This window comes from Rhinopithecus bieti, unplaced genomic scaffold (genome assembly GCF_001698545.2).
Source record: "Rhinopithecus bieti isolate Rb0 unplaced genomic scaffold, ASM169854v2 scaffold_19459, whole genome shotgun sequence".
Taxonomy (NCBI): domain Eukaryota; kingdom Metazoa; phylum Chordata; class Mammalia; order Primates; family Cercopithecidae; genus Rhinopithecus; species Rhinopithecus bieti.
This window is the reverse complement of record NW_016809864.1, coordinates 2,759,965-2,787,677: the sequence shown is the minus strand read 5'-3', so window position 1 is coordinate 2,787,677 and position 27,713 is coordinate 2,759,965. Positions and strand designations below refer to the sequence as shown.

The following is a 27,713-nucleotide window of genomic DNA, read 5'->3' as shown; positions in this document are numbered from 1 at the left end:
GCTCAAGAAAAACAGGGAGAGGTGGGGAATTATGGATTTCCTCTCCACATCAAGGACTAAGGAAGGACAAAGAGAAAGAAGGAAAGGGGGAGGGAAAGGGTAAGGAGGGTGAGGAGAAAAGAAGTGGGAGGAAGGACAGAGAAGAGAGGAAACAGAACAGGAGAGAGGCAAAAAGAGGAGGAAGAGAAGGGGGAAACGACAGGGAAAAGTAACGATGAGGAGGAGGGAAACAGAATGAGGAAGAGGAGGAAAGAGGGAAACAGAAAGAGAAAAGTTAAAGACCAGGGGAGAGATGGAGAGTGTGCAAAGCGGGGAGCAAAGAGAAGGAAGGAAAGGAGAACCGCCCACCCCCTCTGACCTACTAGCTCCCTCCCTGACGTGCCAGAGGAATGTCCTCATTGCCCCTGGCCCTGACAGACAGATGCTGGGAGACCAGGTGAGCTAGACAGCCGGAAACAAGGAAAGACAGCTGGACAGAGACAGCATCCATGGAAGCTCACTTCTGGAATCAGGGCCCTCTAGACGCTGAACACAGGAAGCCCGGTGTGCCAAGACGTACACACACCCTGGGCTACACGTAAGAAACACAAAGCATTTTCACTGCAGACTAGCCTGAGGGAAACGCAAGTTTCATAAACAGTAAGATACGAAGGGATTATGGAATAGAATGCAAACCGCCCCTGACTGTCTCACATGGAATGGCAGGCTCCCAAGAAGTACTGTGCCTGAGGTGGCTGGCATCCCGGCAGCGCCTGGGAGGCCCTTCCCCTTACTCAAGCGTATCTCACTGAGCTCAGTGCCTGGCATGCAGCAGGGGCTCCATAAATGCCCAGTTTTATTTTACTTCTAATTGGCACATAATAATTACACACAGTTATGGGGTTGATATGTTTCTCCCCTCCAAATCATGTTGCAATGTGACTCCTGATGCTGGAGGTGAGCCTAGTGGGAGGTGTCTGGGGCATGGGGCAGGTGCCTCATGAATGGCTTGGTGCCCTGCTCACGGGAATGAGTGCGTTCTTGTTCTGTTAGTTCATGTGAGAGCTGGTGGTTGGGGTAGAGTAACACCTCCTCCTCTTCTCTTGCTCCTTCTCTTGCCATGTGACACGCCTGCTCCCCCTACACCTTCGGTCATGACTAAAAGCCTCCAAGGCCTCCCCAGAAGCTGAGCCGATGCTTCTTGCACAGCCTGCAGAACTGGGAGCCAAAGATACCTCTTCACTTTATCAATTACCCAGCGCCAGGTGTTCCTTCACAGCCATGCAAAATAAAGTAACTCAGGGGCAGGATGTGGTGTTTTGCTACATGTATCCATTTTGTAATGATCACATCAAGGTAATGAGCAGATCCATCACCTCAAATATTTCTCCTTTCTTTGTGGTGGAAACATTCAGAATCCTCTCTTCTAGCTATTTTGAAATATTGTTATCCATAGTCATTGTTAACCATAGTCACCCTGCTGTACAACAGATCACCAGAACTTCTTCCTCCTGTCTAACTGTGACTCTGCAATGCCAGTGAGTGACTGGACTGTGCTCCCAGCCAAGCCCCTGGGCTTTACTTGCGTCTGTGCTAAGTGAACTTGAGAGGCAGTTTAAGAAAAGCTGAGAGGGACTCAGCGTTTAAGAAGGAGGGCCCATGAGCAGTCTCTGGGGTCGGAGCACAGCCTGCCCAGTTCTGGGTTCCTTACCTCCCACGGGCTGATGCAAAGGGGCTGCGGCTGTCTTTTTCAAACCAGAGGACAAGCCAGGCGGCCATCCTCAGAGCCTGTTTAACTCAGGCAGATGCATATGTCCGAGAGTACGGCCCTGGCCACATTCAGAAGAAGGTCCCCGTTCCACCAACGCTCCCAGGATGAGCTGTACCGGGAAGAAGTCCTGCCATTTCCTCCCGACAAGATGATCTCCCCAGGGGAGATGGGGTTAAGAGGCGTCCCTTTCCAACGCCCCTAAAAATAAGTCTAACTACTTTGGGTGTAGGAGAGAGTGGGCATTCCCAGCCTGGGATGGGGAGCACAGGGAGTGTGTGGTGTGGCACTTCAGGGCAGGTGCCATCTGTTCCCCATGGGGACCTGCTGGGGAGGAGAGTCCATATACCTGTCAGCCCTGACCAAGTCCACTCACCAGGCCTCACTTCCTCCCCTGGATGTGGGAGGTAACATCCTAGGCCAGCCCTGATCATCAGGTGGGATGGAAGGTCTGACAGAGGCAGATGCTGGGCCTGCCACAGTGCAGGACCCCGAGACATCAATACCAACCCACCTGCAAGGAGACCTTCATGGGTGGATTAATTCATCTTAGAAAGTTTTTTAAGTTTATACTCTATGTTCAGGCAGGAGATGAGGGCAAACGGACAACCTGTCCTTCCTGTGTAATTACAAGGCCTCATCCAAACACATCAGAGATGCTGTGTGTGAGTACGAAACTCAACGCTGCCGAAAGGAGCTGCTGAGTGCATCTTGATCGAGACCCCAAGGCAGCCCTGCCTAGTGGGCAGCAAGGCCACCTCAGCCATTACTGGGGTCCTGCCCCTTCCCTGACCTTCAGGACAGTGTGGTGCTTGTGCGGTGCCTACACCTTGGAGAAGGGAGCTCCAACCTGCAGACAGTGGTCCACTCACTGCCAGCTTGCGGGTCCTGGTTTTCTGCTCCCAGGGCACACAAGCAAGCTGGAATTTTTGCCCAGACTTGGAGCCTCGCTTCCCTGGGAGGTCTCTCTTGTTCTGGGGCCTGTCATGGAGCCCTTATCCCCTACCTGTCTCCTCAAAGGAGTCTCTTTAAAAGACAAGAGGCCGGGTGCAGTGGCTCACGTCTGTAATTCCAGCACTTTGGAAGGCTGAGGCAGGTGGATCATTTGAGGTCAGAAGTTCGAGACCAGCCTGGACAACATGGTGAAACCCCATCTCTACTACAAATACAAAAATTAGCCGGGCATGGTGGTGGGCACATGTAATCCCAGTTACTCAGGAGGCTCAGGTGGGAGAATCGCTTGAACCCCAGAGGTGGAGGTTGCAATAAGCCAGGAGAGTGCCACTCCACTCCAGCCTGGGAGACAGAGAGAGACTCTGTCTTTAAATACATACATACATACATACATACGAACAAACAAACAAACAAAACCATCCCAAGCTTTTGAAAAACAACAGCTAGGCAGGAAAATGTCTTTGCAGAACTTCTACTTTTACCAGAAATCTCCCTTCAGGTGAGGGAGCAGAAAAGACCAGCTGGCTACACTCAGGGAACCTGGAAAAGGAAAGCGACCGGGGGAATCACAGATCAACATCTTAGCAAGTTCCTCTTCCTCAGGATTTTGTTTTTGAAACAATGGAGGTAAAGATGGGATATAGAGGCCACGCTGACAAGGTCCCAGTTAAGCCACGCTTAATATGACTCGGTGAAAAGAGGATGATTTCCAAACACTACTCTTACATTTTTACTCGTACTTTTAGAGTTGAGGTCTTGCTGTCACCCAGGCTGGTGCGCAGCGGCGTGATCATAGCTCACTGCAGTGTCAATCTCCTGGGCTCAAGCATTTCTCTTACCTCAGTCTGCTGATGAGCTGTGTTTACACATGCAGGCCACCACACCTGGCTCAAACACCCCCTTACTTTTTAATACAGTCAGCACTCCGTATCAGTGGGTTCTGCATCCACAGATTCAACCAACCACAGATTACAAATACTCAAAAAAGTGCATCTCTACTGAACATGTACAGACTTTTCATCTTGTCATATTCCCTAAGCAATACCATATAACAACTATTTACATGGTATTTGCATTGTACTAGGTATTATAAGTAATCTAGAGATGATCCAGTGTCTACAGGAGGACGCACTTAGGTTATATGCAAATACTATGCCGTTTTATATGAGGGACTTGAGCATCCTCAGATTTGGGTATCCATGGGGGGTCCTGGAACCAATCCCCCACAGACAGCAAGGGATGACTGTATGGTAATTTACATCCCGCCTCATTTAGAACAATGGACACCACCATTTAGGTAAGTGAGTAAGGCCACTCTCAGCAAGGCGGCTCTGAAAGCCATAGGCTGATGCAGGAAGTGTGGGGCAGGGCACCTGGCGTGAGGACCGTCCAGTGCCTGTGTATGCTCAGCGTGCCCCCTGCCTCCAAGACGACTCAGAGGGAGAGAGGATGAACACGCTGTCTCCTCTGCACAGCAGTGCACCACTGAACCCTCGCACTGCTTCCGAGGTGCCATTGTCTCGAGGGCCCCGTTACTTCCCACAGAGCCGCCACTCCATGTTCACACCTCGGCTTCCTTCTCCTCGGGATCCCTCCTGCTGTCTCCCACCTCACCTGGCTCCCTTCTCTGCACCCTCAGGCCTCCTCTGAGAGATCACTGCACCCTGGTTACCATTCACTAAGTCACGACCCTGTTATCTGCTCCCACATCCACCCTGCACCCCACCCTGTGCCACCTGCCTCTTCCCCAGAACTTCCATTGCCAAGGACAGTTCTACTGCTGAGGTATTCTGCTGCAGTTAGCGGGTCCTACCACCACGTCAGCAAGAGTGACCTGGCTATACCCTTCACTGTTTTTATCTCCCCCTTTGAGACATTCCCCACACTTGTAATGATTATTTCACATTCCCCTTCTCCATTAGAACTTAGCTAATGAGATGAACCTTGCCCAGGTCCAACGCTCCCTTCCCAACAAAAACCAAATAATCAGTGACAACTGTGGCCACAAAACAGAAACAAAACAAAACAAAAGCTGCCAGTCTCCATGACGAGCAAACGTGACAGCGTACTCCAACCTCCCCAGCCCCTGCCTGATAAACACGCTGGGCAGCTCTCCAGATGGGTCACTTCTGGCCGCAGAAGGAGTCAGGAAAGGGAGAGAGAGCCAGGTAGCCCTGAGACACAGCAGAAACATGAGTGGCCAGAAAGCGGCCCCGAGTCCTCCACTTTGCTACTGAGGGTTTGATCTACTGCAAAACACTTGTTTTGATTTTCTCATATAAAAAGTAAATATAAAAACTCAGACACTACACCTGCCAAGAGGGTATGTCCACCTCTACCTATAGACTATTTACAAAGTCCATGTCTTTAGCTTTCCAAGTAAAAAATTATAATCCTGAACGTACCTTTCAAAACACACACACAAACACACAGACACGTGTGCACACACACAGGTGAGCTCTAAGTTTGCTTCAAAGCCTAATACGCAAAGACTTTATGCATATGAGGCCGAAAAGGTCTCCACCTTAACAGACTTCTCACATTCCCAGGGACCCACCAATTCCACACTCTGGTCTTTGCAGCGCTCTCTCCCACGTGAGAATATCACCAATATCAGCTGCCCATGGCAGCTGTGACAATGAGTGACGGGTCAATGAGAGAGTGGCAGAATTCCCTGCAGGAAACATGTTATGGAAACAGGTTCATTTCACTGAGACAAATTCGTGAAGTGCATGCCTTGGTGGTTGGGTGAGGAGCAACATGGAGCAGACAGAGGCACAAGGCAGGATCTTGTGCATGACCCAGAGGGAGTTATTCAACCCAGAGTTCCAGCTGCTTCATCTATAAGATGAGGATCATGAAAACAGTGCCTACCCCATAGGTTGCTGAAAGAATTAAGCAGCAATGTGCATTAAACAGCCTGCAGCAGAGGCTGGGGCTGCCTACCCGACGGCTGGCTCTCCCACCCCTCCGCAAAGCCTCATGCAGCCACCCTTGAACTTGGGTTGCTTTCGTGGAGGTCCTGTCTCCCTACCAGGTGCCAGATACCTTAGGAAAATGCTATTTTGCTCTTTGCAGCCCTTTTAAAGCCCTTGGTAAAGTAGATGCTCCATACAGTTTTTTTTTAACACAGGGACATGCCCAGAGACATGCGATTCAACAAGGGGAAAATCTTTCTACGTTTCCTTCCAAGTTTAATTGTTTATCACAAGTCAAGTGGTTATTAGATCACAAAGGTAATGTTCACACAGTAGCTATGGGCCAAGCATTTCATATGTCACCACACATGGTCACATGCATGCTGTAAGGTGAGTGGTGTCCCGTCCCTCCTCCTTGTTCCTTTCTCTGTAGAGCGAGGCTACCTTTACGCCACACTAGTTTAGCAAGCCTGCTTTCTTGCTAAACTAGTGAGGCTGGTGAAGGTCAGCTCAATGTCAAGTTCGGCTCCCACTGGTTCTGCAGGTTTGGCACACGCTGGGCATATAGCAGACCCTTGATCAACAGCTTTGGGATGAACAAAGGCTTTATACTGGAAGGGAAATTTTAAAAATTCTTCCTATTTGGAAAGATAAAAGCAGAGAGAGGACAGCAGTGACACATATGTCCAGCAGGAAGGAGAGAGCATTTTGCCTTTTGCTTTCTGTTTTTACCTACATCAGGCTTTCCTGGGAGCCCTAAGCATTCCAGGAACGGCCAGGGGTTCATGTGCTGTGATCCTCAGAATGCCAGGGTGGAAAGTTCTCGAGAGACAGCAAGAACAAGGGCAAGTGCTCCCTGGTCTGGCTTGACCTGCAACACAGGAGCCCACACTGGCTGGGATGAAACTCACCAATCAAACAGACAACGGGTGCCTCAGTCCACGGCCGGCTCTCCTACCTACCTGGCATACAACAGGTGTGACAGGAAGGACCAGGTGTGAGCAAGAGAGAAATGCTTCAGCCTTAGAACGGGTCCTTGACTCCCCTAAATTTGGAATGGTATCTGCGAAGGCGGAGGCTTCTCAGAGCCCACACCACTGCAGCTGCAGTTCCCATTTCTGTACTCGGCCCAACCATTTCATCTTTCTCTACTCAATGAATTCTTCCCTCTCTGCATAGCTACACAGGAAGCAAGCATAAAGACAGAGCTGTGGGTAAAAGAAAACTCGAGGGCCCAGGGGGTAAGCTATCTTAAGAGAAGACTGATGAAAAGGAAGAGCTGAGAAACGCAAAGCCTGAAGGCCAAAAACATCACCATCCTCCAAACCACCTGAAGCTCATGCAGCCCACCAAGACGCTGTGATCTATTATTAATAGAAAAATAATACACTTTCCCTGCATTACCTATATAAATATGCTTAGCTGGATTAAACCTTTAAAAGTCCCCAGAGGCCAGGCACAGTGGTTTGCACCTATAATCCCAGCACTTTGGGAGGCCCAAGTGGGAAGAACACTTGAGGCCAGGAGTTACAGACCTGCCTGGGCAGCATAGTGAGATCCTGTCTCTTCAAAAATATGGGCATTGTGGTACATGCCTATACTTCCAGATACTCAGGACGCTGAGGCAGGAGGACTGCTTGAGCCTGGAAGTTCAAGGCTGAAGTGAGCCACGACTGTGCCACTGCGCTCCAACCTGGGTGACAAAGCGAGACCCTGTCTCCAACAAAGTAATAATCATAACCGCTCAGGCTACGTGATTTTGTTCTGCAGGATGGGGGATGGGAAGAGTTTAAATACTGAACAAGTTTTCCTGGGATACCATCATTCCTCAGGCCAAGACAACACCTTGTGGCCTCTAGGAAACAGAACTTATTCTAGAAGAAAAAAACGCGGCCAGCCGCGGTGGCTCACACCTGTAATTCCAGCACTTTGGGAGGCCGAGGCGGGTGGATCACAAAGTCAGGAGATGGAGACCATCCTGGCTAACATGGTGAAACCCCGTCTCTACTAAAAATACAAAAAATTAGCCAGACATGGTGGTGGGTGCCTATAGTCCTAGCTACTCGGGAGGCTGAGGCAGGAGAATTGCTTGAATCCAGGAGGCGGAGCTTGCAGTGAGCCGAGACAGCGCGACTGCACTCCAGCCTGGGCGACAGAGTGAGACTTCCTCTCCCCCCACCGCCCAAAAAAAAAAAAGCTTTGCTGAAACAAAGCAACTCTCTTTACAAAGGAGATCTAATTGGTTCTGTTGTACAAATGAAATACTGCACAACAGCCAGCGTTTGTAGTGGCTAGACACAAAGGCTGAAATTTATCCCACATGGAAGACTGATTCCAAACACACTGAAGGTATTTTTCAAAGGGAAAGACCTAAGATCCCAGGTAAATACACTGATATATGACTTCATACCAATCTGGTGGCTGTAACAGTTGAAGAAAACAAGTAGGTGAACTTTTTTAAGACCTAACATACCTTTAGAGACACTTGAGTGGACTATTAAGACAGTGAATCTCAAACCTGTTTGGAAGTCAGGGTATTTGGGGAATAAGAGCAAACATCTGCAAAGGTATAAACGAGAAATTAACTAACAACAAATTTAACTCTATCATATGGAAGTGCCAGAAAAAAATCAAACCAAAATGTGTGGTAAGAGAGAGAGAGTGAGAGAGAGAAAGAGAAAGAGAAAAACCCAGCAGAACAAGGTACTGGGTTGAGTTTAATTTTGTTTTCCATTTTATTTGACACCCCTTAATCATTTTGTCTCTGGCTAGTGCCTGCCAGCAGCCACGCATCAGCAGAGCGTAATGTGTAAGAAGTACTCATGGATGAAAAACTTAAAATCAGGGACTCTTCAGATATTACTTTGTCCTGAAAAGTAGTCAAATGCTGCCACTTCTTATTTTTAGTGGCAGAACACACCTCAGCTCCCTCTCAGGACATAGGAACACCAAGCTTTTTCAATAATTTGCATTCAACCTTGGCAATGCACAGCACTTCTTGCTAGAATGCTCTGTGCCAAATATAATTCCAGATTTTTCCACAATACAAGTAGTGCGGGCTCTGTGACTGCACACAGCAGGGGAATTACTTTAGTTTCTTTGGCATGTAGGAGGACATTTTATTTTCTTTGAAACGAAGTTTTGCTCTTGTTGCCCAGGCTGGAGTGCAATGGCATGATCTCGGCTCACTGCAACCTCCGCCTCCCAGGTTCAAGCGATTCTCCTGCCTCAGCCTCTCAAGTGGCTGGGATTATAACGTGTGCCACCAAGTCCGGCTAATTTTTGTATTTTTAGTAGAGATGGGGTTTCACCATGTTGGCCAGGCTGGTCTTGAACTCCTGACCTCAGGTGATCCACCTGCCTTGGCTTCCCAAAGTGCTGGGATTACAGGCATGAGTCACCGTGCCCGGCCAGAGGACATTTTCAAGCAGCCACCCCGAGGCAGGTTCTGGGACCCTGACATTGCTCAAACGAGATGTCCTGAGATACTGGACGGCCAGAGAAGTCACTGTGAACCAGCACCCGCTCTGACAACTTTCCAAAGCAAACCATCTCAGCATGGCTCTTGGATATGGAAGGTTTTCTGGGTAATATGTGCACCACAGCAGACCCAGAGAAGTCCTGTGGAAAAGTCCTGGCTTGGCTGCAGGCCTGCCCTTAGCCCACCATCTCAGGGGTGCAGGTGGCTGTCCATGCAGGTGAGATCTTAGTCGAGCTGGGCCCCACCTTTTGGAATAAGGGTGATTGTCCCAGCTGCTTCTAGTTTTGCTTTTTTGTTTTTTTTTTTTTTGTTTTGTTTTTTTGAGAAGGGTCTTGCTCTGTCACCCAGGCCAGAGTGGCAGTGGCATTATAATAGCTCAGTGCAATCTCAAAATCCTGGGCTCGGGCAATCCTCCTGCCTCAGCCTCCCCAATAGCTGGGACTATAGGTATGCACCACCATGCCCGGTTAATTTTTACATTTCTTTTGGTGAGACAGGGTCTCAATGTGTTGTGTAGGCTGAAATACAGGGGCTATTCACAGATGCAATCACAGCTCACTGCAGGCTCAAACTCCTGGGCTCAAGCAATTTTCCTACCTCAGCCTCTGGAGTTGCTAGGACTACAGGCACATGCCATCATGTGCAGTTGCTTTTAGGATTTTTAAAGAGCTTGATTCTACTCTCATTCAGTAACACAGAATCTCTACAGACTGAGACCTTGTCAGAGACTGCTTTGGGGGCTAAAAACATGTCAGTAAACGAGATGCTTCCCTGTACCTTTGATTCTTCACCTATAAAATGGGGTAAGAGTTTCTTATCCCACAGAGTGGCTACAAGGATTGAATGAGCTATTACACAACACACCAACCAGTGAGAGGTGGCTACTAGTTATTATACTGGTTTTTGTTAATCACAGTCTATCTGTTCCTTTATGTCGGTGTTACCCAAATATCAATCATTCACAGAGCATCATGCTAAACTTTGGACTGTTTTCACGATTGTTTGTTTAGTAGCTTTCTTTAAGCTGACTCGTTTCCTTTCTACCTAAAATAATTTTAAAGGGGGACTGTACATCACCATGGTAAATGGAAAAATAGAATTCTGTGTCATAACTAGGAGGCAAATGTAAAAATGAATACAAAGAAAACAAATCTAATTAACCTCAAGTCTGTCGCCTGCCAAAGGCATTGACCCCAGCCTTGCCGTTTTTCCTAAGAAGAAAGATCAGAGGCACATGAGAGGTGAGAAAGTGACACACAGACTTTCTCCTCCAAGGAGCTGGAAGCCGTGAAGAGCTGAAAAGGGGGGGCCCTTCTCCCTGCAGCATGTGGCCTTTCATGGCCAGTGTGGTCCTTCTAAATCCTGACTTGGCACAAAGACACCATCTTGCCGTCCCACACACTGGGAGGGCTTGTTCCAAGGCAGCTGCCCTGCAGACCTCTGTGTGCGGGGTAAATGTTCCAGATCTGTGCTGTCCAGAACAGGAGCCACCAGCCATGTGTGGCTGCTCAGCATGTGAAATGTGGTGCAACTGACGAGTCAAATCTTACGTTTTCTTTCTTTCTTTTTCTTTTAGACAGTCTCGCTCTGTCTCCCAGGCTGGAGTGCAGTGGCATGATCTCAGCTCACTGCAACTTCCGCCTCCCAGGTTCAAGCGACTGTCCTGCCTCAGCCTCCCAAGTAGCTGGGATTATAGGTGCCCGCCACCACACCCAGCTAAATTTTGTATTTTTAGTAGAGATGGGGTTTCACTATGTTGGCCAGGATGGTCTTGAACTCCCGACCTGGTGATCTGCCCGCCTTGACCTCCCAAAGTGCTGGGATTATAGGCGTGGCCATTTTAATTAATATAAATCTAATTTTAATTAATATAAATCTCAAGAGCCACACACGGCTAGGAGCTCTGGTACGGAGAGTGTAGCTCCAGTACCGGGGGGCACAGCTCTACTGAGAAAGCTCTATGTCTTGGCTCTCCAGTCAAATTTATGCTCACTTTGGGGTTATGCCCTTGTTTTCCTTCAAGGGAAATCTTACAAAACTAGACAGTGGCTGTCACGGGAATGTAGTTGGCGATTGTCTCCTCTATCCTTTTTTATTGTTTAATCTCAAACCTTGTGTGGAAATTTCTTTTAGAGCTTCTTTAGAAGAATTAACATATTTTATGACAATTAGCAACAGAATTATCCAAATAACCACATTTCCCTTTCACGCTGGCTGTCAGGAAGCCCACGGGAAGTTCATAAATCAATGAGCGCAACGATGTAGAATCTCACGATACGTATATACACTTTCTACTTTTTCCTTTTAAACTCTTAGTTTACATTTTCACTGATCCTGATATTTTCTTTTTTACCTCTATCATTCTTTTTTAGATGTTTCTCTAGAAATTATCTCATATCTTTTTGAGGCAGAGTCTCATTCTTGTCACCCAGGTTGGAGTGCAGTGGCGTAGTCTCGGCTCACTGCAACCTCTGCCTCCCGGGTTCAAGCGATTCTCCTGTCTCAGCCTCCCAAGTAGCTGGGATTTCAGGTGCCCATCACCACGCTCAGCTAATTTTTGTATTTTTATTAGAGATGGGGTTTCACTAAGTTGGCCAGGCTGGTCTCAAACTCCTGACCTCAGCTGATCTGCCCGCCTCAGCCTCCCGAAGTGCTGAGATTACAGGCATGAGCCACCATGCCCGGCCAGCATACTTTTTTAATTCTAAAATAAGTACTCTTCAACAGTACCAGTCTTTTAAATGAGTCACCTTTTATGCAATATCATTTATATAAAGTAAAAACATGGCAATAAAAGCTTTCTAAAATGCTTCCAAACAGATGCTCTGATTTTGCTCTGCAGGTACCAATCAGAAGCATCATTTGCTAAAAAGAGAAAAATAATTGCATGCAAGAGATGCCACTTCACACCCCCAGCACCAGGGAAGGCTACAGAAGGCCAGAGGCGTGGAATGAAGTTGCTCCTAGTGATGCAGAGCGTGGCACTGGCTGGAAGCAGGGCTGCACCCATGAGAGCTTCACACAGCAAAGGACAGGGAGAGAGTGACTTCACTGCCACGGTGGCCATTGCGGAAACCATCTCCCAGGCAACGGCATATTTGCTGAGGTCCCTCTCATTTCATAGCTGACTTTCAGGAGCTAAAAATTGCCAAGTTGCTTCATGGGGTGAGAGGAAGGAAAAGTCAAAACTGAAAGGTCAAGGAAACCTCTCAAGTGATAACATGTTTTAATTTTGCTCTAAAATAAAGCCTTCTGCTACACTGTTTTCATCCTCCAGGCTGCACCTTCCAGTTCTCTGATGACCACAAAGCAGAACTTGAAGGGTCAAATAAGGCAGTTGGGTTTGGCGGGGGGGGATAAAAGGAGAAAGAAAGAGAAGAGGATTTTTGAAAATCTATAATATCTAATTCTCTCTTTAAACCGGAGCTGGGAACAACTTGAACACTCAAGATTCTCCTACGACTGTTGCCCAGCTGAACGTGTCAACTAAAACAACCTTCTCATGCCAAAGTCTAGCTCATCTGTCCCTAAGATTTCCAGTAAGATGTGCATACTATGTATGCTTAGACCTGAGACCAAGCACAGCTGTTGTTTGGGAAGCTGAGAAATGAATAGAGTGTTTACTGCACGCAGGTATTTCTAATCTCCAAACAGTTTTACAAGACAGATTACTGTCTCAATTTCACAGCTGAAGAAACTAAGACTCATCTAAGGTCATAGGATTTAAACCAGGGATTCTGCTTTCAAGTTCAGTGTCCTTTCTTCAACACCCCACTCCTTGGGGAAAAAATATCTTAATAGCCAAGAAAATTTCTTCAATAAGTCAATTTCTCACTAAGAAAACTGGCAACAAAATCCAAGGCTTTGCAGAGAGCTCACGGGGAATAAAACAAAACCTAAAGACAATTATTTTAGCACAGGCAGACAGAAGAAGCAGGAAGCAGCTGGGGCTCAGCACCGAGAACAAAGCAGTCCCAGAACAAGGGCGCACAAAGGCCTGGAAATCAGAGTTCGTGGTAAGAGAGAGGAGGAGAGGGAAGACAGACATGCAGACGAGATGTGGGCAGGGCTAAAAGAAGCTTCAGAAAATCAGAGAGGAGATGGAGAACTGGAGTCCCCTTGACTGGGTAAAATCACCTCCTCAACAGACACACATCTCGCTGCCCAAGACACTCAGTGCCCACCTGGGTGCGGCTATCGCTAACCCCAAGAAAGCAGAGGTGATGTCCACAGGTCCTGCTTGTCAAGCGTCAGTTGCCCTTTCTTTTGGAAAGAATTCTCTGGCTCTCATTTGGGGAATCTCCTTTCCCCACTCTCAGACATGTGGTCAGGTGAGGTAAACGTCCACCCTGGGGCCAGTGGTGGTCACATGAACTGACTCAGGCCAGTCAACGAGTCCATCACCCAACCTCAAGGTGTAGGAAGAGGCTCAAGATCCAGGACAGACCAGTGAGACCTGCCCATCCAGATGGGCTGAGAACCTGGCGCTGCTGGGGTCATCCTGTCAACCCACAGACAGCTGGCCTGAAAGGGTCACCAAGCAGCAGATACAGGAGACGGCAGCAGGTTCCTGATGGCAGGTCCAGCCATGCCCAAGGCCCGACCTACCACTGGACTTTTCAGATGCAATACAAGCCAACACATCTCCGTTTCTGCAGTCCGAGCTGAGATTCCACAGCAGCCACACTACGAGCCTGACTGGCATGAAGAGGCCCACTGTATCCTCCTGCCCAACTGAAAGCCACAGACTTCTTCCATAAGGCCTCCGGGCAGTTACCATGTGGGTATATGGAGGGCCACGGCTTCCTAATCATAGTGCCCCACCGCCAAGAGGCAAAGCACCACAGCATGACAAATGGGCGTCTTTCCACCCGGCTGTGATGTCCACCTGAAAACCAGGCACTCACCTGATACACGTGGAATGCATTTGCTGCCTTGCCCCGGAGAAACACGGAGGGGATCCAGACATTGATCAGCGCCCGGTTTGATCTATAACCAAAAGAGAGAGAGACCAACATTGGACATTTTAACTTACAAAACAATAACAAAAAAGAGGCAAGGAGACAATTTTCTCCTCTATGAGGTATTATGCACAAGCAATTTATGACAACATCACACCTGATGGCAAGCTAAAGGACAAGTTTAAGTCTTATCACTGAGCCTGTGTCTCTCTCTCTCCATATACACACATACACACACACACAACCTGTACTCTGGAGTGAGAAAGAGCTCCCTTCAGTTCTTACGGAGTGATCTGGCCCATAATGTATCTGAACCTCAGTCTCCACATCTGAAAATGAGGATAATAACCGGAAGCCCCAAGGACGCGATCACAGGAGGTCACACACAGCAATGCCCAGCGTTTCTGGAGTACCCAGCAGTCACGCTGCCTCCTTACTGAGCTGACTTTAGACCCTGAGCCCATTTTAAGATCAGACTCCACAAATGAGCTCAGGAGACCAACACTCATGGCAACAAGGGTGACAGCTGTTTAGGATGGGAGGAGGGAGGAACAAGAGAAAATGACAAGTTACAAAACCAGGCTGATGGGTACAAATACCTCTCTTTCAACTTTTCCAAAAACACCGTGTATATGGATCCAGTACACCAAGGTTTAAAGTCAAATGCAAAATAATTTACTGAGTACCTGCCATGAACAGTTCCATACTTTTACCTATAGTAAAATCATTTATTTCTCACCTCACATGGGCTATTTGAGACATGTTTAATAGACACTTTGGTTTTGTGATTGTTTTGTCTTATGTGATGACTTTAAACAACTTGTAAGTCACTATCACATTTGTACCTGGCTGGATCCAAATTACACAGAGCTAATAAGCTGACTGTCCCTGAAACTTCAAGATCAATTGTAGTAATTATCAAAATCGCACTGCACCATTCTGGAAGGGCTGTAAGGTCCCAGCCTTCGCCTCTAATTAGAGCTCTTCCAGGGCTAAATGCTTTCTCCTGAGCTCTCCTTCTCTCTAAAGAGCAGCTCATAAAAACTCGCCAGCCTTCTGGGTTTGGAACACAATTTGAGACACCGATGATGGAAGATTCCACGACTCAATGTTCTCACAACCTCTAGAGTAAAGACCATTTCATTTTCACAATGAAAATAACCCTTCAGGTAATGGGTCTCTCCTGAAACAGCATTTCTTCTAATCTCTGAGCTGAGAAGCTGACCTTCTTTGAGGGGTAAATTAAACCCCACTGACCACTTCCCCAGGGCTCAATGCACATTGCAATTCTGAGCCATCAAAACTGGTTTGTGTATCTAATCACTTTCCTCCTGGAAAGGTCCCTGAAATTGTACTAGTGCCTAGAACATTCTCCTTTCATTTCTGTGGTAGGCTACAAAGGCAGAAATGTAACTAGCACTCTGGTTTTTAATAACTTTTCTGGATTGGTGAGGACTGGACAACCTCCCATGGTTAGAGCGAGGATACCCCAGTCTGGGTTAGATGGTTCTCTCTTTCAGTGCATTGACCACACTGTATCAGAATTGATTGTTTATGTGACCATCTCCCTCCTACGTGTTAGTTCATTTGTTCATCCTTTTGTTCCTTCACTCACTCATTAAACAAGTATTTATTGAGAAGCTACTCTGGGTACTGGAGATAGAGCAATAAAAGAAGCAGACATAGCCCTTTCTCCATGGAACATTCAGTTTTAACATGGGAGACAGACAAATCTCCATAAAATTTACTCTGTTGTGGGCTGGGTACAGGGGCTCACACCTGCAATCACAGCACTTTGGGAGGCTGAGGCAGGCAGATCATCTGAGGTAAAGAGTTCGAGACCAGCCTGGTCAAGATGGTGAAACCCTATCTCTACTAAAAATACAAAAATTAGCTGGGCATGGTGGCACGTGCCTGTAGTCCCAGCTACTTGTGAGGCTGAGGCAGGAGAATCACTTGAACCTGGAGGCGGAGGTTGCAGCGAGCCGAGATCACACAACTGCACTCCAGCCTGGGCAATAGAGTGAAACTCCATCTCAAAAAAAAATTTTTTTTTTTTTTTACTCTTTTGTGGTCAAGGAAGATACTTTGGATAATTTCAATTTTTAAAAATTTATTAAGACTGGTTTTGTGGCCTAACATATGGCCTTTCCTGGAAAGTTATGTGTACTTGAGAAGAATGTGCATTCTGCTGTTTGGGGAATGTTCTATATAAGCCTGTTATATCTAATTGGTTTCTCATGTTGTTTAAATCTTCTATCCCCTTACTGATCTTCTATCTAGTTATCCTATCCATTACTAAAAGTGGGGTACTGAGGTCAACTCTTATTGTAGAGCTGTTTATCCTTTCATTTCTGTTGATTTTTTACATCATATGTTCTGAAGCTTTGTTGTCAGGTGTAGATATGCCAACAGCTGTTACACATAAATTATTTACTATTATTGTAAGTGCCACCAAGGAACACTGGATCTAAGGAGAGTGACCTCCAGGGCCTGCTTTGGTCTGGGACACCAGAGAAGGCTTCTTTGAAGAAGCAATGTTTCGGCCAGGCTTTAAGGGATATTTAGAGTTAGCCAAGTTGGGGAAGGGAGGTCGAGGATGAGAAAGGTGCTTCAGGCAGGAGAATAAGCATTTGTGAAGAGCACTGAGTCTACACCAGCACTGCCTGGGTTTGAATTCCAGCTCCATTTCATCATCTGTGAGATGATACCCATCTCTGAAGGTTGTTGTAGGGACTGAGTGGGTTAGAACAGTGTCCAGCACAGAAGTGATGCCATGTACAAGTGGTTTAAGCGGGTAAAATAATAACCCTAAAGGGAGAAGACCAAGTGGGTTAGAGGAGTGGAACTGCCAGAGTGGCTGATGCAGGGAGAGGAGTGGCAAAGGCTGGGGACGAAGCCAGAGATGAGTGAGGGCCTTCCTCGCAAGCTCCACAAAGGATTTCGGTCTCCATGATGAGAAGGGAATGGTGCCATTGCTCCCTCTGGCTTTAGTGTAGATGAGTAAACTGGTTGGGGGAGGTTCCAAATCTCTGGGGAGAGACAACGTGGCCTGGATCAGGCAGAACCACTTGAGGGCAGGGACCATGGCTAATTGATCCCCTCTATCGGGGACTTGCCCGGACACCAGCCTGCAGCAGGACCTGGGTGAATTCTTGCTTTAATAATGAGTGCTTCCAGTCTCGTGTCTGGGACTCCCCTCTGTGGCTCTCCCCTGTCTTCCCAGTTTCTTCCCACCGCTGCCCTCCACTGGACTGCATTCCAGGAGCCTCTTCATGCTGTGCTCCCCCCGCCCACAAGCCCACAGCAGGCAAATTCACCTTTGATTTTCATTCCTCACCTCTCACCCAACCTCAGCCTCTCCATCCTATCAACCTAACGGCCACCTCCACCCCCGACCTCAGCAGTTGCCCCAACACAAGTAGCCCTGTGATGCCCTCATGGCTTTCATAATCTCACTCTTACTGCCACCACAAGCCCCACAAGGTTCACATCAGGACCTTCACCTCACAGATTAGGAAAGTGAGGCCCAGTGAGGTCAAATGGCTGGACTGATGCCTGAGATTTCAATGTACGCCAGCCTGGTTCTGAAGAAATGCTCTTTCCAAGGCCCAGCCCTGCCTGCTCTAGAAGGGGCGTTTCTTCCCAAGGGGTGCTGAACTTTAAACTCACCAGAGCTGAATGAGAGAGGAGAGAGCTTATCCCATTTCCTTTACCAGCCTAAGGGATCTATTTGTCCAAAGCCCAAGAAATCCTGAACAAAAATCAGCTGAGTGCAGTGGCTCCTGCCTGTAATCCCAACACTTTGGGAGGCTGAGGTAGGTGGACCACCTGAGGTCAGGAGTTTGAGACGAGGCTGGTCAACAGGGTGAAACCCCATCTCTAGTAAAAAATACAAAAATTAGCCAGGTGTGGTGGTGTGTGCCTATAATCCCAGCTACTTGGAAGGCTGAGGCAGCAGAATCACTTCAACCTGGTGGGCGGAGGGTGCAATGAGCTGAGATCGTGCCACTCCACTCCAGCCTGGGCAACAGAGATTACGTCTCAAAAAAAAATAGTCTGATGACCAACTAACCTCTCCCTAGGGGTGCTCAGCAGAGGCACCAAATCGAATCTAATCCAATCAAAAATCCGACCAAGGCACTGACTACTCTTGTTTCCAATAACCCAAGGGCCTACACAGATAAAACAATGAGTGAAGTCGGTCACTTCCAGGCAACAGCAAAGAGCGGGGACTGTGGTCAATTGGACAGCACGTGCCCTGTGCAAAGGGGACAGCTTTTACTCAGCTCCAGCAGACTGTGACCTCACAGGGACAAACATCTAATTTTTAAAGAAAATAAAGGAAATTTGTATTTTTATGTGATAGCTTCCAACTTCTAAATGTCAGCCAAGAAAAAAAAAAAGAAGTTTTTAAATACCCAAGGGGGAGATAAAACATATCTGAGGGCCGGACTGAGGCTGTAGGAGAACGACTCCTACTAGCTCTACAAGAACCACATCAACCTGGTGTGGGTCTGAACAGTAATTTCTGTTTCCCTCTATGGTCTTCTGGGACAGAAGCCAACAACAAAGTCCAGTTTCTAAAGGATCCCTTGTGAGCACAGGCTGTGGACTTACATTTCAAAATCCGACAAACTCTGGTCTTCGGACGTTTGACTCAAATCTCCAGGCACCTACCATCAGGAAAAGGGGGAGAGGAGAGAGAAAACGCATAATGGTTACCATGGTTTGCATAATCACAGAAGAATTCTGCCTCTCAGAGATCCCTGAGTATTTCCTGTTCAGAATGAAGTGAAAAAGCAGTCACTGGAAAACAGTAAGAGACTGTGTGGAGGGATGGTTGGAGAGGATGTTGCAGCAATAAAAATATGCCAGCATGAGAGATCTCAATTATCTTTAGGGACAAGGGACTGTTAATCCTATTGAGATAATCACAGGCATGTAAGAGCATGTAATTTTGGAGCAGTAAAGGCCTAATTAGGATCTGAGATGCAAGTTATCAGAGGTGCAATGGAAAAAACATCCATTGTCACCATGATGAACATCGCACACACAGACACACCCAGTAGGTAAACACAAAAGGCCAAAGTCACCCCCACAACGGCTCCATCCTTTCCCCTCATAATGTATGAGCAATTTGAGGCAGCAGAATACGGCTTCTTCTTCTGACTCAGAAGGGCCACATGAGATAATGACTAGAGAAGAGAAACTAAACTGTGTGGCATGGTGGAGCCCACCACCAGTACCGCTTAGGGGTCCTTACCACACACTGTGGAGGTGGGGGTGAGGGCAGGCAGGCATTCACAGGTACACGTGACCCCCAGTAAGTTACCCACCCTCAGCTCCCCCTCAGATAGGAAACTGATTCTCACAGCTGTCACAAGGATTGCAATTACTATGTAAAGCAGACAGCAAAATGCCCAGTAGTGGTAGACGTTCAATAAATGTTGATATTTTTCTCATACCGAGGGAATAAGCTTCTTTTTTTTATCTGCTAGAAATTAAATTGGCTAGAATTTTAAGAAGGAGGATCAAGACTAAGAGAAACCAAGTGGAACAGAGAAGGGTGAGGGGTAGTGAAGGGAAAAAAGAGGACACTGACTTCACACCTTTCACCTCTCGGGGTTCCCACACTACCCGCAATCCCCAGCAAGCTTCACAGTGAACTTGAGGACAGGTATTATTCTCCCCACTTTACAGATGAGGAAACCAAGGCTCAGGGAGGCTGAAAAACTTGCCCAAGGTCACACATTTAGGAAATGGATCTGTCCAACTTCAAAGCTTTTCTGCTATAAATCCTCAGCAAACAGGAAAAGTCAGCTAAAAGGTGAAAAAATAAAGTAAGATTGAAGTAGTCTTGAAGGCTTCAAGAAGAAATGAAGAAACTGAAGGTTAGGACACATTAGAAGGCTCTCCTTCAATCAACAGTGGAGGCTGGGTGAAGTGGCTCCTGCCTGTAACTCCAACACTTTGGGAGGCTGAGGTGGGCAGATCGCTTGAGCCCAGGAGTTCAAGACGAGCCTGGGCAACATAGCAAGATCGTGTCTCTCCTAAAAATAATGGAAAAAAACATTAGCCAGGCATGGTGGCACAAGCCTGTAGTCCCACCTACTCCAGAGGCTGACGTGGGAGCATCACTTGAGTCCCGCAGTTCAAGGCTGCAGTGACCTATGATCACACCACTGTACCCTAACCTGGGTGACAGAGCATGACCCTGTTTCAAAAAAAAAATTAAGAGAATTTGTATTTTCTATTTTGAACTTTTCTGTACCTTCTACAATGAAGACATATTAACTGCATAACCATAAGCAGATATATATTAATTTAAGTGCATATCACATTATTAAGTAATCAAATACCATTTCCACCTCATCCCATTCCATGCGTTTCACTCAAATCCAGAAAGCAAGGTGGCAGAGATAGTGCCTTCCAAACAGTTATGCATCAGGGACGGAAAAGGGCAAAGAAAGGGTTCTAAGGCCATGTCACCTTCTAGACAACACCCATTCTCCCCTTTTACATCCATGTGGAGCCCAGTAGAAATGGCCAGGATGCCAGGCGCGGTGACTCAAGCCTGTAATTCCAGCACTTTGGGAGGCCGAGACGGGCAGATCACGAGGTCAGGAAATCGAGACCATCCTGGCTAACACGGTGAAACCCCGTCTGTACTAAAAAAAAAATACAAAAAACTAGCCGGGCGAGGTGGCGGGCACCTGTAGTCCCAGCTACTCGGGAGGCTGAGGCAGGAGAATGGCATAAACTGGGGAGGCGGAGCTTGCAGTGAGCTGAGATCCGGCCACTGCACTCCAGCCTGGGCGACAGAGCAAGACTCCGTCTCAGAAAAAAAAAAAAAAAAATGGCCAGGACACCAGCAGGCCACTCCTCTTCTCTGGGTTTCCCCCTCAGCACTGAGGCTGGGAAAGGCTCTTCTGGACATGCTATGGGGATCAAGTGAGCAGGCTGGAGGGGGACTCACAGGCCATCAGAACACCAGCTCCAATGCTACACACAATCGCCACCGCCTTTAAATGCAGCCTCATTTCCAAATGGAAGTGAACCGAGTTTGCACCCAGGAAACTCAATCACAAGAGCGTCTTGCTGTATCTACCCCACAGAGCACAGGCAGAAGGCAACCAAAAAGACCAAGGTGAAAGACAAGGCAGATTTTTTATGGACAGACATTAATCTACAATTATAGAAAACAAAGGGCTTCTTCAAAATTGACTAATTCTGGAACAAGGTATCTTTTGTGTAGGTAAAAGTTTCCCTTCTGGGTGGTGATTTTCAGGGAACATTTTGAACAGTGGATATGCGTACCCAGGAGTTGTTCAATCCTTCTGACTTAGAGGCTTTTCTTCTAATTACGTGGCATTATTGGGATCAGTAAACCAGGAGATTTTGTGTGCCTACATTAGTACCAGGGAGGCTGCTTAGAAAAAGAATTTGGGAACTTTCTAACCTCCGTGGAACATAACTTGATAACAAGGCCAGGCACTGTAGCAAATGCATGATAATAATTAAAGGCCGAGCTTACTCAACATCAAATTTTGTTTTTTCTCACTGTCTTTCAAGACTGGAGCCAGATGTTAGCTAGACTTGACAGCAGCCCTTTAGAGAGCTGATTTTACTTTATATTCTGGCAATAAAGACTGTGGAGAAGAGATTATTTTGTAAGAAAAATCAACTTTCTACTGATACTGGCCACAAGCATCCCCTGTGACCTCCTGAAGTCTGGGGAATCTTGGAGAACACATCCCTGGGATGCAGACTTCTCTTTAGTTTACCCTCGATATGGGGCACAAACCAGCCATCAGCAACATGGCTATCTCCATTCGCCTCTCCCTGACCCTGCAGAGAAGGCAGCTCACCCTATGCCTGTGGTCTGGGCACTCACGTGGCAGTGTTTAGGTGCAAGGAAAGGCAGATGCTGTTACTAGAGCAACAGAGCAGCCAGGATTCCTGAATCATGCCAGAGCAAACACCCTTGGTGCTGTACACACAAGGATGTGAAATGGTAGATGAGACCAACGGGGAATCCACTTCTGGGCTGCGTCAGCAAAGAAGTTTCCATCATCTCCCCTGACTCAGGATTTCCTGGGTTGTTGGGGGAGGTGGGGAGCAGGTACACGCCAGGACAACAGCTCTCTCCCTAGTCATGAAACTCTGACCCCAGTGCTATATGGAAGTCTGACACAGGTCCACCCTGCCACTTTGACTGGCAAGTCCTCAAACCTGGGAAGACACTAGATGTTCTGCCAAAAAGAATGAAAAGTATCCATTATGTGCTGAATAAATGCTTCTTTAAATAAAAAGGAAAGACAGAAGAGGGAGAAAAAAAGAAAATCAGCCAATTTGCCAGACCAAAGAAAAAAAATTACACCTCCTCCCATTAGCACAATAAGGGTCCAGGTAAGGGGGCAGTGAAGATGAACAGGGAACCCTTCCATCATTGCAGCTGCCCTCACTTCTAGTCCTGAGGGGTGTGCAAGAATGACACCGCCACCACCAGTATCATCAAAGGCTGCCCACTCTACAAAGCTCTTCCACAACGGGTGGGCAGAGGTGTGCTCCTGATTTCATGGGCAAGGACAAGAGAGATCACTGTGAATAAACACAGAGGAAATAAAGATGTCAGGACCCCAAATCAAATCTCTAAGTCTACTCAGCAGCCTCTCACTCAGCCTCAGTGACTTCAGGTGCTCAGGCTTTCTCCAGGTGGAGAAGCCACACGAGGTATTCTGATCAATAATCCCATCTGAGGTCCCAGTAGGCTGCCACCACCAACTGCCAGATAAATGAGAGCGCTATCTTGGATGCCCAGCTCAGTCAAGTCCTGGTCGATACCACATGATGCAGAAGAACCACCCAGCTGAGCTCAGTCAGCCCACAAAATCATGAGAGATTAAAAAATAGCCATCTTTTTAAAAAGCCATTGAGTTTTGGGGTAGTTTCACATACAGCGATATATACTCCATAAAAGCAACTTGCCTAAGGTCATTCGGCTAGTAAGTAGCATAGGTGGAGTTCAAATGCAGGTGGTCTGGCTCCAGAGCCTGCACTTCTAACTGCTAAGCTATACTGCCTCCCACTACAAAGTCTCCGTTCTTTACATCTTGCCTCTGGGATGCCCAGAAAATGAAGTAACCCTATTCATACTCAAGAGCCTTAGCTGGTAAACGGACCTCTGATGGATGAAGAAAGTCTGAAAGGACTCAGTAGCTCCAAAGTAGACATATACAGATGTACAACTGGGTCTAAAACCTTGAGCCTTCTTAAAGCTTGGGGATTTTCTGATTTTATTTTGCTGTTGCTACTGCAGGATGACTTAGGAGGCTTTGCCCCTAGGAAGTCCCAGGTCCTTTTCCATCTCTGGGTACACAGGTCAGCCTCCAGACTCCGAGCCTCAGGAACATAAGCTCTCAGGAACAGATGGAAATGCAGACGTTTTGAGTTCTAATCCTGGGCTTCCTCTGATGGTTTGAGAAGTCACTTGGCTTCCGTAAACCTTGATTTCTTCCTTGTCTACCTCATGACAACCAGCCTCTGATTGCCCTATTCAAAAGAATCAACAAAGGCAAGGGGGGAGGCCAGCATGTGTTGAACAATTACTACATGCCAAGGACTTCACGGTCTCACAGTAAATGCTCAAACAATCTGTGAAGCAAGTATTATTGTAAGCTACAGTTCCCTTCTCCTCTTCCTTAGCCTCTCTGTAAGGTTAGCTCTTTTCATTTGAGACTCAGCCAAAATATGAATTCCTAGGAGGCACCTTCCCAGACCACCAGAACTAAACAGCATCTCCAATGCAACCCTCTACGTTTCACATTCCTCAGCCTGTAATGACTCCACGCTGGTTATCTGCAGATTGGAACCCTCCTTGTGAGCTCAGAGAGCTCTATATGTGCTTACCACACCTACCTGTTCACCATGACACACTGCAGCCTGGCCAAGAACCCAGCACATGTAGGCACCGAATTAACACACTGAATGAATGAATGAATGAACAAATGAACCATAAGATACACTATGTTTCCACCCTTAAATGCCAAAAGATTTTTAGACTGCTTTGTAGCAAATTCAAAATGTTGATGCATGGGAAGGACAAGATAGTTTGGAGACAAAAGAAAAACATCAAAGAAGAGAATCTTATTTTCTTCCTTCTAATTACCAGGTTCTCAGATTCACTGCTCCAAAGAAAAGCAACAAGGAAGACGCTATGGAGGCAGCAAATCTTTGTTCCAATCATGAAGAGACAGCCATAATTTGTTTTCCAGAGTTGCTTTTTCACTCATCCCTGTTTTCAAATAGCCTGCCCTTATGCAATTAGCTCTCCCTTTTTACTGCCAAAAAAAATGACAACTTTTCCATTCCACCAATGAGCTTGCTTTCTCATCGCATCTTTTAATAAGGAACATAATGGGAAATGGCACAGTTCTGTCTCTCAGCTTGGGTGGTCAAGCCAAGCAACAGGCTCAGGCCTGATGATATGATCATAAAGTCGGACTGGACTATCCATGCCCTTCAGGACAAAGCCAGTCCAGTTCTGGAGCACTTTCAGGGTTCTCTGTTAGTTTTTTCATTTGATTTATAAACATACAACTAGAGGTATCATATCTCTGTGGTTTTGTTTTGTTGTTTTGTTCTCTGTTCTCTGTGGTTTTTAAAAACAGCCGAGGTCAAGGACTTGCTAGTAAAACCTAGCAAGGTTTTACTCCTTTGCTAGGAGTAAAAACTTGGCAAATAAGAGCTTTAAAGAGTTTTTATTTTATCCTCTGGGCAGCCCTGAAACCTCACACAAATATAGACTACCACATTTCTGTGAATTAGTTTTGACATATTTGTTTTCCCAAAAGATAATGGGGGTGTCGAGGACAATATTCTCAGAGTCCAAGGTGGTAGGCAGGCACATCTGACTGCTCAGTGAATGTTCCCATTGGATGGATAGACAGGCGGATGTAAAAATGGACAGATGGATGAATGAATGGCTGGAGCAGGGAAGTGGTGGGAGGCAAAGGGCATGGGGAAATAATTGAACTTACTAATTCACTAAGAATGGACATCTACTTTCTTTCCAAGAAATAAAGAGTGATGGACAACATAAGCACAGAGATACGGATACAAAGACATTTGTTGCAACACCACTTAGGGTAATAAAAGTCTGGAAACAAGGAACAAAATGGTTATATAAAATACAGCACAGTCACAGCCAGGCTGTGCAGTTACGAAAAGAACAGCAGGCATCCCCTCTAAGGAGGAGGAGATCTCTAAGATATAAGTCAAATTACAAAAGCTAGACACAAAACAATGTGTCAGGTGAACTACTATCCTCATGAAGAAGTAGCGTGTCGGGAGACACACGTGTCTATATGCAAGAACCATTTCTATAAAGACACGTAAGAACCTGCTAGCCATGGATGCCTTTGAGGGAAGGCACTGAGAAGCAAGTGTCAGAGGAGACAGGAGGATTTATTCCTATCTGTAAAACTTTAGACCTTATAAATTTTTACCACGTACATGATTTGTTAACCTTTCAAAAAATCAACATAACAATCACGCAATTTTAAATCAAAAGAAAGAAACTATCACGTCTGTGGTGGAAAGAAAATCAGAACAGTGAATGCCTCGGGGAGAGTGGAGTGGGGAACACCAGGAAATGGCATGAAGGGCCATTCTGGGGTGATGGTAAAGTTCTATGTGCATACTGAAGTATTTTGGAAGAAACATGTACCGATATCTGCAATTTACTATGAAATGCATCCCAAAAAAGATAAAATGGACAGATGAATGAATGAATGGCTGTATGGATGCATGCATAGATGGATGGATAAAAAAACGATGATAAAGTACAGCAAAATGTTAATGGCAGACTCTAAGTGGTAGGTATACACGTGTTCACTGTAAAATTCTTTCATACAATTGCTTTTAAAATTTCAAGCAAAATGCTGGAAAGTTTTTGTTCCACCATGCTGGAAGAACGACTGAATTATCTTTCTACTCTCTGTACAGAAAATGATGTAACAGTACTGTCTGCTAAACAGGCTATCAGAGTATGCAGCTTAAAAATGTAGGAGAAAAGGGATCAGAGAAATGTGCCTGATGGTTGATTAATTAAACTATGATGTTTGTCTGGATTCTGTGGTATTTGTGGTACGTATCAGCTCTTTAACAATGATAATTTGTAAGGCTGGGCATGGTGGCTCATGCCTATAATCCCAGTAATTCAGGAGGCCAAGGCAGGAGAATCGCTTGAGCCCAGGAGACTAAGACCAGTCTGGGCAATAAAGGGAGACCCCATCTCTACAGAATATTTAAAAAGTAGCTGGGCGTGGTGGCATGCTCCTGTAGTCCCAACTACTCATGAGGCTGAAGTGGAAGGATTGCCCTATCCCGGGAGGGAGAGGCTGCAGTGAGGCGTGATTGCGCCACTGCACCCCAGCCAGGATGACAGAGTGAGACCCCATCTCTAAACAACAAATAAAGATAATCTGTTGTGATTTACTTCCTCATTCTAAATAAGTGTTTTTTTGTTTGTTTGTTTTTCACTTTAAAGACCGAAGAAGACTTGGGTCTGCCGGGCCTGAGCTCTGACTCAGCTGTGTGGCCAAGAATAAACCACTCCACTTATCTGGGCCTTACTTCCCTCTTGGAAAATGGGGACAATAGAAGCTTCCCTGGATGGGGTTGTTGGGAAGCTCCAATAGGATCCTGCAACAACCACCCCAGCCCAGTACCTGGCGGAGAAACATTCTGGGCTCTGTGGAAACCCCCTCTGAGGGCACGGCGGTCTGGGTATTGAGCAGCCCTCGCCTGGAGTGAGGGGCTGACTGCTCCATTCCACAAATGCACACTAGTTATGCCTATGTTTATTCCACAGATTTGCACTACATTCCACTCAGTAGTGAGACTCTCTGCAGGTGCCAGGGGAGAGGAAGCCCCGGGGCTCGCAAAGCATACAACCCACCAGGACAGACAGCCTCCACGCAGCAGTCAGCACAATTCATTAGACAGTTAAGGCTGTGAAAAGTCCACGGAGGACAGGGATGGATGAGGCGTCTGGGAGGAGCCTGAAGCATGAGGGAGATGAGAATGCCTTTGGTCTGTGCTCCAACGGGGGAAACCTCTGAGGGATTTAAGCAAGAGAGAGTCTGGTCCAGCTCACACTTCAGTCACTCTGGCTGCAGAGCAGAGATGGGAGGCAACAGGTGAACCGCCAGGAGGCTGCGCGCATGTGCATACACACACACACACACACACACACACACGAACTGCACACAAGGGGTAACATGCCAAACTCTCTGCCATCCCCTTTATATCAACAGACTTTTAAGAATCACCTACGGCCGGGCGCGGTGGCTCAAGCCTCAAGCCTCAAGCCTGTAATCCCACCACTTTGGGAGGCCGAGACGGGCGGATCACGAGGTCAGGAGATCGAGACCATCCTGGCTAACCCTGTGAAACCCCGTCTCTACTAAAAAAAAATACAAAAAACTAGCCGGGCGAGGTGGTGGGTGCCTGTAGTCCCAGCTACTCAGGAGGTTGAGGCAGGAGAATGGCATAAAACCCAGGAGGCAGAGCTTGCAGTGAGCTGAGATCCAGCCACTGCACTCCAGCCTGGGCCACAGGGCGAGACTCCGCCTCAAAAAAAAAAA

At 46.9% G+C, this 27,713-nt stretch overlaps 1 protein-coding gene across 1 annotated transcript in view; it reads right to left on the bottom strand.

The window, feature by feature from the left end:
* The window catches only part of SNX29 (sorting nexin 29), a 604,821-nt gene that overhangs the window by 162,899 nt on the left and 414,209 nt on the right, over positions 1 to 27,713 (bottom strand). Inside the window, exons 18-19 of the mRNA XM_017890705.1 lie at positions 18,682 to 18,737; positions 14,008 to 14,089 (exon numbers count right to left, since the gene is read on the bottom strand). Of these exons, the coding sequence (XP_017746194.1) occupies positions 14,008 to 14,089; positions 18,682 to 18,737 (138 nt within the window). The remainder of the gene's footprint in view (positions 1 to 14,007; positions 14,090 to 18,681; positions 18,738 to 27,713) is intronic.